Consider the following 11,654-nt stretch of genomic DNA (forward strand, 5'->3'; position numbering starts at 1 on the left):
GCAAAATCTTGAAGTTGGCCTCATGGCTTTCCATTGTTTGATGATAGTTATGTCATATACTGATTTTTGACTCTTTCTACATAAATGACTTTATAAAACAGTGATGAAATATGTATTCTAGAGTCTCAGACCTTTCCAAAGATATAATGTTTGTCATGATAAGATAAGAATTCACATGCAAAATCTTAAAGTTGGCCTCATGGCTTTCCATAGTTTGATCCCAGTTTTGTCATATATGGATATTTGACTCTTTCTACATAAATGACTTTATGAAACAGTGATGAAATATGTATTCTAGAGTCTCAGACCTTTACAAAGATACAATGTTTGTCATGATAAGATAAGAATTCACATTAAAAATCTTGATGTTGGCCTCATGGCTTTCCATTGTTTGATCCCAGTTTTGTCATATATGGATTTTTGACTCTTTCTACATAAAAGACTTCATGAAACAGTGATGAAATATGTATTCAAGAGTCTCAGACCTTTACAAAGATATAATGTTTGTCATGATAATGTAAGAATTCACATACAAAATCTTGAAGTTGGCTTCATGGCTTTCCATTGTTTGATCCCAGTTTTGTCATATATGGATTTTTGACTCTTTCTACATAAATTACTTTATGAAACAGTGATGAAATATGTATTCTAGAGTCTCAGACCTTTCCAAAGATATAATGTTTGTTATGATAAGATAAGAATTGACATGCAAAATCTTGAAGTTGGCCTCATGGCTTTCCATTGTTTGATCCCAGTTTGTCATATACAGATTTTTGACTCTTTCTACATAAATGACTTTATGAAACAGTGATGAAATATGTATTCTAGAGTCTCAGACCTTTCCAAAGATATAATGTTTGTTATGATAAGATAAGAATTGACATGCAAAATCTTGAAGTTGGCCTCATGGCTTTCCATTGTTTGATCCCAGTTTTGTCATATATGGATTTTTGACTCTTTCTACATAAAGACTTTATGAAACAGTGATGAAATATGTATTCTAGAGTCTCAGACCTTTCCAAAGATACAATGTTTGTTATGATAAGATAAGAATTCACATGCAAAATCTTGAAGTTGGCTTCATGGCTTTCCATTGTTTGATCCCAGTTTTGTCATACTCAGATTTTTGTCTCTTTCTACATAAATTACTTTATGAAACAGTGATGAAATATGTATTCTAGAGTATCAGACCTTTCCAAAGATAAGATGTTTGTCATGATAAGATAAGAATTCACATGCAAAATCTTGAAGTTGGCCTCATGGCTTTCCATAGTTTGATCCCAGTTTTGTCATATACAGATTTTTGACTCTTTCTACATAAATGACTTTATGAAACAGTGATGAAATATGTATTCTAGAGTCTCAGACCTTTCCAAAGATATAATGTTTGTTATGATAAGATAAGAATTGACATGCAAAATCTTGAAGTTGGCCTCATGGCTTTCCATTGTTTGATGATAGTTATGTCATATACTGATTTTTGACTCTTTCTACATAAATGACTTTATAAAACAGTGATGAAATATGTATTCTAGAGTCTCAGACCTTTCCAAAGATATAATGTTTGTCATGATAAGATAAGAATTCACATGCAAAATCTTAAAGTTGGCCTCATGGCTTTCCATAGTTTGATCCCAGTTTTGTCATATATGGATATTTGACTCTTTCTACATAAATGACTTTATGAAACAGTGATGAAATATGTATTCTAGAGTCTCAGACCTTTACAAAGATACAATGTTTGTCATGATAAGATAAGAATTCACATTAAAAATCTTGATGTTGGCCTCATGGCTTTCCATTGTTTGATCCCAGTTTTGTCATATATGGATTTTTGACTCTTTCTACATAAAAGACTTCATGAAACAGTGATGAAATATGTATTCAAGAGTCTCAGACCTTTACAAAGATATAATGTTTGTCATGATAATGTAAGAATTCACATACAAAATCTTGAAGTTGGCTTCATGGCTTTCCATTGTTTGATCCCAGTTTTGTCATATATGGATTTTTGACTCTTTCTACATAAATTACTTTATGAAACAGTGATGAAATATGTATTCTAGAGTCTCAGACCTTTCCAAAGATATAATGTTTGTTATGATAAGATAAGAATTGACATGCAAAATCTTGAAGTTGGCCTCATGGCTTTCCATTGTTTGATCCCAGTTTGTCATATACAGATTTTTGACTCTTTCTACATAAATGACTTTATGAAACAGTGATGAAATATGTATTCTAGAGTCTCAGACCTTTCCAAAGATATAATGTTTGTTATGATAAGATAAGAATTGACATGCAAAATCTTGAAGTTGGCCTCATGGCTTTCCATTGTTTGATCCCAGTTTTGTCATATATGGATTTTTGACTCTTTCTACATAAAGACTTTATGAAACAGTGATGAAATATGTATTCTAGAGTCTCAGACCTTTCCAAAGATACAATGTTTGTTATGATAAGATAAGAATTCACATGCAAAATCTTGAAGTTGGCTTCATGGCTTTCCATTGTTTGATCCCAGTTTTGTCATATATGGATTTTTGACTCTTTCTACATAAATGACTTTATGAAACAGTGATGAAATATGTATTCTAGAGTCTCAGACCTTTCCAAAGATACAATGTTTGTTATGATAAGATAAGAATTCACATGCAAAATATTGAAGTTGGCCTCATGGCTTTCCATTGTTTGATGTTAGTTTTGTCATACTCAGATTTTTGACTCTTTCTACATAAATGACTTTATGAAACAGTGATGAAATATGTATTCTAGAGTCTCAGACCTTTCCAAAGATATAATGTTTGTCATGATAATGTAAGAATTCACATTAAAAATCTTGATGTTGGCCTTATGGCTTTCCATTGTTTGATGATAGTTCTGTCATATACGGATTTTTGACTCTTTCTACATAAATTACTTTATGAAACAGTGATGAAATATGTATTCTAGAGTCTCAGACCTTTCCAAAGATATAATGTTTGTCATGATAATGTAAGAATTCACATTAAAAATCTTGATGTTGGCCTCATGGCTTTCCATTGTTTGATCCCAGTTTTGTCATATATGGATATTTGACTCTTTCTACATAAAGACTTTATGAAACAGTGATGAAATATGTATTCTAGAGTCTCAGACCTTTACAAAGATATAATGTTTGTCATGATAAGATAAGAATTCACATAAAAAATCTTGAAGTTGGCCTCATGGCTTTCCATTTTTTGATGTTAGTTTCGTCATAAATGGATTTTTTCTTTCTACATAAATGACTTTATGAATTTGATGTTTTTTTTTAATGTACGATGGGGTGGAAGGATGTCGACCCGTGGATCTTTAACATTTGTCTTCCCTCTAAAAACTATGGCGTTCTCAAGCTTAGACCTGGGCCCGTATCCCTAAAGATTCTGAGAATCCTCTCAGAGAGCTCCTAACTTAACCTAAAAATTCCTTGCCAGGAGTTTTAGATTAGAAGTGATTCCAGAACATTTTCAGTGAACTCTGAGCAAGGAATGGATGGAAAATCCTATTTTAGTGAGGAGGTGTGGTTGACCCCGTTGCTAGGTATGAGTCATTATTTCAAAAGCCGTGATTGGTTGATCCTACAAGTTTGATGAAACTTTTGGTGATAATGAGCAAAGAAGCCATTTCATGTGTTATCCATGCTCATTGTATTAAATTAATTTAATCAAAACAATAAATACACTAGGCCTATGTATTTCTGTAGCATGGAGACATCACAAGAACCGGGCCCATCAAGTTTGCCGACAAGATTGCCGCCTGAACCATCTGCAGCTGCTACTCAGGATAGCCCGGCGGATCAAACACCATTCCCATCTTAAGCACCTGCTCCGTCAGCATCCCTGCAGGAGAGAAGATTGCAACTCACAATTGATGTGTTTGAACAACAAAAAAAAGTCCTTTCCCTTCAGGAGGAATACTACCGCCTTAAAATTGAACACCTAAAAAATAAACCATTTACAGATTGTGTTCTGTGTCTTGCATTTAACAATTGCAGGTGATGTGCAGTAAAACTGTGATAGTTCTTAATACCATCACAAGTTCTCAAATGACATGGGGCTACAGCCTGCCTGAAATGTACATTTGTGAAGTTTGCCCTGTAAGGCAGTCCACTCTGGGCTAGGTTCCCCTGTGGAATGTGAATATCTTCTTCACCACCATCCTCATCGTTGTCTTCATCCTCATCCTCATCGCCATCCTCCAGAGGTTCTGCAATTTGTCTAACCTTGCAAATATTGTGTAATATTGCACAGGCTATGATGACTTTGCTGACTTTTTCAGGCCTCAGCCGCACCTCTCCGTGGAGAACATGAAAGCGCCTCTTAAGCTGGCCTACGCCACGCTCCACCACCGCTCTTGTTGTCTTGTGGGCCCTACAATAGAATACAGACCTTTAATTATTTTATGGAAATATTGCACTTGGATGCTCTAACATATTGGTTGCATTTTATTCCATGATTTTTGTATTGTTTGGCTTACCTGTTATAGTTTAATTGGGGCCCTTGGTGTGGCTTGAGGTAAGGTGTAAGGAGCCATGGTTTGCATGGGTAGCCACTGTCCCCTAACAAGTGGCAATTAGCTGGCACATAGCGTCTCTCAAAAAGCTGTCTGATGCCACTCTCAGAGAGTATTCTCGCATCATGTGTGGAGCCTGGCCATTTAGCCACAATGTCCAAAATCTTACAGGCCGCATTGAACACTATTTGCACATTGATGCTGTGGAAATTCTTCCTGTTAACAAAGACTGCCTCGTCCTCTGATGGCGCAATTATTCTCACATGTGTTCCATCAATTACACCCACAACGCCAGGGAATCCTGCAATGTCCATAAATGCCCTTTTATGTGTGTGTAAAGTGCGGGCATCCAGCGGGAATGAAACAAATTGTGTCACAATATTAGGTTGTGACAAAGCTGTCAGTGTTTGGGTGATGACTCTGCTGACGGAGGATTGGGACAGACCCAAGTCATCACTGCTGCATTGTTGCATTTTCCCTGTTGCCAAATACCTCAGGGTTGTGATTACTTTCTTCTCCGGTGTAATAGCGTTGTGGCGTCGAGTTGGTGATGTAATTGCATCTCTAAGGAGGTCCACCACAAACATGATTCCTGCACGATCCAATCTGTAGCGTCTCAATAATTATCTGTCATCCAGTGTTTGCAGGACATCTCTCCTGCCTCCTCTGTTGGCCATTTTGTGCAGCTGCTTAGGGGAACTCCTAAGCCACTAAAAGTCCTCTTCCCTGCTCTTAGCAGATCTCGCCTTAGGAGCCCTTTTAAGCGCTAGGAATCTTGAGGAATAGCTTTTATATTAACTGGGATTTTGGTGTCACTTTTAGGGGAAATTCTAAGAAAACATCATGACTCTAAGAATTTTCTTAGAATTTGGCCGCTAGGAGCCACTTTTTGCACAAAAATTCTTTAGGGATACGGGCCCTGATTGGAGCATTTGTGTTAATGAGTTTTTTGCAAATAAAAGTGCATTTGAATTTGAGCCACATAGTGTGACATTCATGTCTGTCCCTGGTCTTGTTTTCCCTAAGGACCTTTTCCCACGATCCCATCATTGACTGTTTTCACCTGTTCCTCATTAGTTCATCCCCATCACCTGTTTTCACCTTGTTATCTGTTATATTGAAGTTCTTCTCTTGGTTCAGTTATTTGTCTGGTATTAATGTCAAGTAATGTTTTTTTGTCATACCTTTGGCACCTTTCATTTTCATGTGGATTCGTCCATCATCCATGACATGTTACAGAGAGTGTATCCTTACATTCCAGTTTATAAGTGGCAGCCAATCATATTCCTTTCCCTGTTTGACGGGATTGCAACAGGATATCTGGTTTTGAAAGACCTCTGAGATCTGCCATCGGCAAAATTAAATATGTCAAAGACGTGCGGACCATCACAAGGAAACATCTGGTGTAGTAGGGCACATTTGACCTCTTGATTGGAGGAAGTCCCTTTAATGATCTGTCCATGGTGAATCCTGCAGAAAAGGTCTTTTTGAAGGCACCGGTCGGCTGTTTTTCCGAAAACTACAGCATGTTAACCATGACGTTAACTTCACAGCTCAAGGTTGCCTGGCTTTGAGTGTGAGCAGGCTCCAGGGCGCCTTCAGGTACATTAGCTTAATGTACCTGCATTTTGTGGTATTGTGGCGTCTTACGTTTATTTGTCACCCTGCAGATAAGACATTAATCCTAAACTCTGCTCTTTCAAAAAAAATTAAAAGAGATATTCACACCTCTCCTAGTTCCTGTCACCTGTCAACTGAGAAGTGGAATCTGTTTTTAAAAGCCTGTAGCCCACTGACATGAAGAGAATTAAACATTTAAATGCTTGTCATTTAAACACAGGTTAATACACTTCTATTCTATCAAACTTCTATTTAATAATGATGAACCTGTCTATAAACGGAATATTTTTGCAAATATAATGTGTTTTCGTTCACTTCTTCCCACAGCCTCATTAATAATAATTTATGTTAGACTTTTGCCTTGTGCAGTTTATTTTCTCTGGTCCGCATTCATTAACATTAGCCCTCATCTATTGGCTGAAAGACAGTGTGTAATTCTTATGATGTCAATTTATATCAATATGTCCATTTAAATGGGAAATCGTCAAATCTCACGCAAGTAAATTATGGATTACCTCAGGGATCTGTTTTAGGACCCTTGCTTTTCTCCATATTCACGCTGCACCTTGGCAACATTATTAGAAAACATGGAACTAGCTTCCAATGTTATGCAGATGATACTCAGCTATATATCTCATCAAGACCAGATGATTCCTTCAAGCTATCTAAACTGGCATCGAGGACATAACAAAACATTTGATGACTAGTAATTTCCTCCTTTTAAACTCTAGCAAAACATAAATATTACTTATAGCACCAAAAGCACATAAACAGAATACCTCAGATTACAACCTGAAAATTGAAAGCTGCACTGTTTTTCCAACAAATACAGTTAAAGACCTAGGCGTTATATTAGATGACAACCTGTCATTTAAAAATCACTTCTCAAATATCACAAAAACAGCCTTCTTCCACCTTAGAAATGTTGCCAAATTACAAATATTTTATGTGTTGCTGACGCAGAAAAGCTTATTCATGCATTTGTGACCCCAAGACTTGACTATTGTAATGCTCTACTTAGTGGTTGTCCTGTATCATCGATAAACAAACTACAGTTAGTTCAGAATGCAGCTGCCAGAGTTCTTACTAGGTCAAGAAAATACGATCACATAACCCCAGTTTTATCATCGCTTCACTGGCTACCCATTAAGTATCGTACTGATTTTAAAATTCCTTTAATTACTTGCAAATACTTAAATGGTTTAGCACCTACTTAATTAACCGAGCTTTTATCACATTACACCCATCACGCTCTCTAAGATCTCAAAACTCAGGACTTTTTATAAAACTCACAATAACTAAATCCACCAAAGGGGGACGAGCTTTCTCATACGTAGCACCTAAACTCTGGAATAGCCTTCCTGATACTATTCGAGGGTCAGACACACTCTCCCAATTTAAATCTAGATTAAAGACACATCTTTTCAGCCAAGCTTTCACTTAATACATAGTTAATGAACAGCAGCTACGCTAATTATTCTCTTTATTCTCTTTCCGCCTCTGCCTCGGGATGCCCATCCCGAGGTAGGAAGAAGTTCCACCGTGTCCAGACGACTGACAGATGCCCATCCCCAATTTGAGATTACGCCAGCTACAGCTGCAGACTGACTGACCATCCCAGCTCCATCTAAGGCAATTCCACCACCAGCCAAGAGAAATATGACCATCGGACCATCCCAGCTCAGACCACTACATCCCCAACCAAGAGCAAAGACGGACTATTTGTCTTAATAATGCTGAAGTTACAATATTTGGTATTAAATGCTAAACTAAAATCACGTCACCAGTTTGAGTGCAGCTATGACACGTCAGAGGGGATCTGGCCCTCCCGGTTGAGCCTGGTTTCTCCCGAGGTTTTTTTCTCCATTAATCAATCATTGGAGTTTGGGTTCCTCGCCACAGCAGGGCAGTGTTGGCCTGCTCACCGGGAGACTGCATTCATTCATTCATTTATTTAGAAATTAGATATTTATTAGAATGATCTTACTCGTTGTATAAATACCATGCACTGTGCTGTGTTTTAACTTTTCTGTTTTTCCTGTTTGCCCCTGTAAAGCTGCTTTGAAACAATACACATTGTGAAAAGCGCTATATAAATAAACTTGAATTGAATTGAATTGACTGAAATCGATAAGAAACATTTACTTATTTTACTGCACTTTCGGAAGGTTTAAAAATATAAATATACTTTGGTATGTTTTTAGCTGAAATAGGCTTACCCATATGCTAGATTTAAATGTAAAATATACTTCAAAACACATCAATATAAGGTAATGTAATATCCAGTCGGATCTTAATTTAGTATAATCACAATAAACGCATGAAGATAAGACTAAATAAGAAAACATGCTCTGTACTCACCTAGTGAAGCACCATGTGGAGTGAACAAACGTTTGTTGTGCGCAGGCGCGATCCGTTTTGGGCACCATACTCTTAAAAAGCTATCTTACATTTTAAAATATCAGCTTCATAATATTTCTGATTTCACATGATGTATGGATGGATGGATAATGGATTGATTGATTGATTGATTACTTAATAGACACTTAAAATATGATTACACAATTAATAATCTAATATTTTATCAAATGCCATCAATAATTCTAATGAAGTAAATAAAATATTTTCTAAGATTTATATATAAAAAATGTTAATTAATGTGAATATAAATGTAATAAAAATACCACTAGCCAGACTGCTCAACTCAACTCAAATTTATTTATCTATATATATTTTCATTGTTACAAAGCAGCTGTACATGAGACACATTGAATACAAGAAAAACAACTGAAGGCATATACCTGTAAAAACAAGACAAAGGTGAAAACAACAAAAGACATACAAATGCTCCACCCACACAATATGAATTCATACTTACACACATTGACAGACGCACACACGCACAGTGAAAGCACACATAGGAGAGAGAACCACAGGTCAAATATTAAACGGACTATAAATTCTTATATGCAATATTAATTATGTCTAAATTCTAAAGCAGACCCCCACCGGCCAGACAAATAGTGCAAAACAATATGCAAACGGAGGCGAGTAACCCAAAACTCAGGAGAACCCAGGCCCAACCAGGGGATTCCAGTTCCCCTCTGGCAAAAGCTGCTGCCTCTGCACAAGCTCAACAGTGCTTGCACAACAAGGCTAAATAAAAATAAATAAACTTACAAATAAGGTAAATTATAGATTTAAGATTATCATTAACAATCTAATAGCATTTGAAGTGTTGTAGAGAAATCGTGTCAAGTTGCCGCGTCCTTTATCCAGCTCTATCCTCTTAGCTCTTGTCAGGTCATCGCTTCCCATTCTCAGCTCTGCCATCAGGTCTGGGCATGAACTGCGTCCTGCTGTAACCTTGGAACAAAAAGACAAGACTGGCTGAGAGTAGAGTACTATATACAGTAGAGTACTGTCAACAAACACAGACTCTGTTCCAGGCCCATCTATAAATTGTCCTCCATTTATAATTTAGAGCCATGAAAAACTATAATTGTGCTATATTTTTGTCCCAGGTTATGTGCAGAGGTGTTTTGTCACTCACTGATGCATACAAGAGCAACCATTAGTCCATTAAGTTAAAATATTACTATAGGAGAAAATTATACAGGTCTGAATCATTTGTAATCAGAGCAGCATTACTGTAAATTCATATATACAAGTTACACTGTGAACAAAGCATGGTGCACAAGATGACAGGACACGGTGCTGCTGCATAGGACACGTTGCCTCAAATGTCAATTTTTGAGTTACACAGAGATCCTATAGAGGTCTCAACTGGAAATACTAATCGTAGACATTTAAATTTTCTAACAACATCTTCTACAATAAATATGTAGTTATTTCTTTCTTAGAAGTGTCGCTTGGCCGAGTACGTTTCCCATACTCAGAATTTGTGCTCTGCATTTCACCCATCCAAGTGCTCACACACAGCAGTGAGAGTTTATAAACAGTTTTTGCAGCCATTTTTGCTGTGGTGCCCGCGGAGCGTGAGCGCGTTACTTCCGTGTTAAACAGGAAGAACCCTCATCAGTTTCCAATTTGCAAGACTTAAAGCAGGGAGAAATGGGGAACTGAGAAAATTTATAAATTTACCAGATGCCTTACACTGAAGCACACCGCAGTGGTGTATAGAAGTGCTGTTCTAATTTAACAAAAAAATTATTTTCCCATTTCACTCTGCTTTAAGTCTCCCCAACTAGAAACTGCAGTGTGTGCTTGCGTTAAACACAGAAGTCACACTTGCTCAAGGGCTCCTTTGGTTGTTGGAATGAGAGTGGAGAGAGTGGTGTTTATTCACTCCCCCAATTACATTTTCTGGGGGTCCTAAGACTCACAACTTTCGGGTTACAAGTCCAACTCTTTAACCAATGTCTATCACCTACATTTATCACCTACAAATAACATCAAAACAACGTTCTTAAAAGATTGAACTTGGAACGTTTTCTCTTTATATTATGAAAAGCTTCATCAAGTCAATCATCAAAACTATGTTACAAGAACTTTGTTCTAAGAACATTTTCCTTTAACTTTACAAGAGCATTCGTTGAGTAAAAATAACATAAACATAGAACGTTTCTAGAATGTTGTTCTTAAGACATTTTTTCTTAACATTAAAGGAACATTACTCATACATTGAAAACATTATAAAAACGTCCCATAAACATTATTTTAAGAATGTTTTCCCCTAACCTTTAAATACCGTCATAACAACATTAGTGAAAGTTGTGGGAACGTTCCCTGTTAGCTGGGTCATAGATGAGTTATAGAGTCTTTGTGGTGCCTAAAAATATAGAGCATAGAGATGATGTCTGTAGTCATAGGACATATGTGACCCTGGATCACAAAACTAGTCTTAAGTAGCACAGGAACATTTTTAGTAGAAGACAAAAATACATTAAATGGGTAAAATTATAGATCTTTTATGGCAAAAATCATTTGGATATTAAGTAAAGATCATCTTCAATGAAGATATTTGTAAATTTCCTACTTTAAATATATAAAAACCTTCTCAGCCAGATATTGTTCTGTTCTTACAACTCATACATCCATAGAAATCAGATTTATTCTTCTTTCAGATTATGTAAAAATCTCAATTTCAAAACATTGACCCATAAGACTAGTTTTATTGTCCATGGTCACATATGTGACCCAGTCTGTGAAACCCTTGCAATTGAGAAACAAATTTTGAAGTTCAAAGTAAAATATTCATTCAGTAAATATCAACAATATCAAGATTATATTATATATGATTATATATGATTATATAATGACTAGAAGGGGAATATAAGTGTTGAGTCAGTGTATTTAAGTGTTGAGTCAGTGTATTTAAGTTCTGAAGTACAAGAGCTTTTGATTGTGTACAGCTGCTGCTCATCATCATCATCAGATCTTATGTGTTCTCATTGGTGAAGGAAGAACTGATGACATCACACATCAATTTACTCATTAAACTGGACATTGGAGAGCAGCTGTGTCTCATACAAACACTATTA

At 36.4% G+C, this 11,654-nt stretch overlaps 1 protein-coding gene across 1 annotated transcript; it reads right to left on the reverse strand.

The window, feature by feature from the left end:
- Window positions 1-3,792: 3,792 nt before the first annotated feature.
- LOC130417006 (putative nuclease HARBI1) lies at window positions 3,793-5,117 on the reverse strand. Its single transcript, XM_056742349.1, has 3 exons — window positions 4,495-5,117; window positions 4,171-4,388; window positions 3,793-3,857 (listed from the first exon to the last, which is right to left on the reverse strand). The coding sequence occupies exons 1-3, from the start codon at window positions 5,115-5,117 to the stop codon at window positions 3,793-3,795; spliced, it is 906 nt and encodes a 301-aa protein (XP_056598327.1).
- Between the last annotated feature and the right edge of the window lie 6,537 nt (window positions 5,118-11,654).

This window comes from Triplophysa dalaica, unplaced genomic scaffold (assembly GCF_015846415.1).
Source record: "Triplophysa dalaica isolate WHDGS20190420 unplaced genomic scaffold, ASM1584641v1 Contig7, whole genome shotgun sequence".
In the NCBI taxonomy this organism is placed as follows: Eukaryota; Metazoa; Chordata; class Actinopteri; order Cypriniformes; family Nemacheilidae; genus Triplophysa; species Triplophysa dalaica.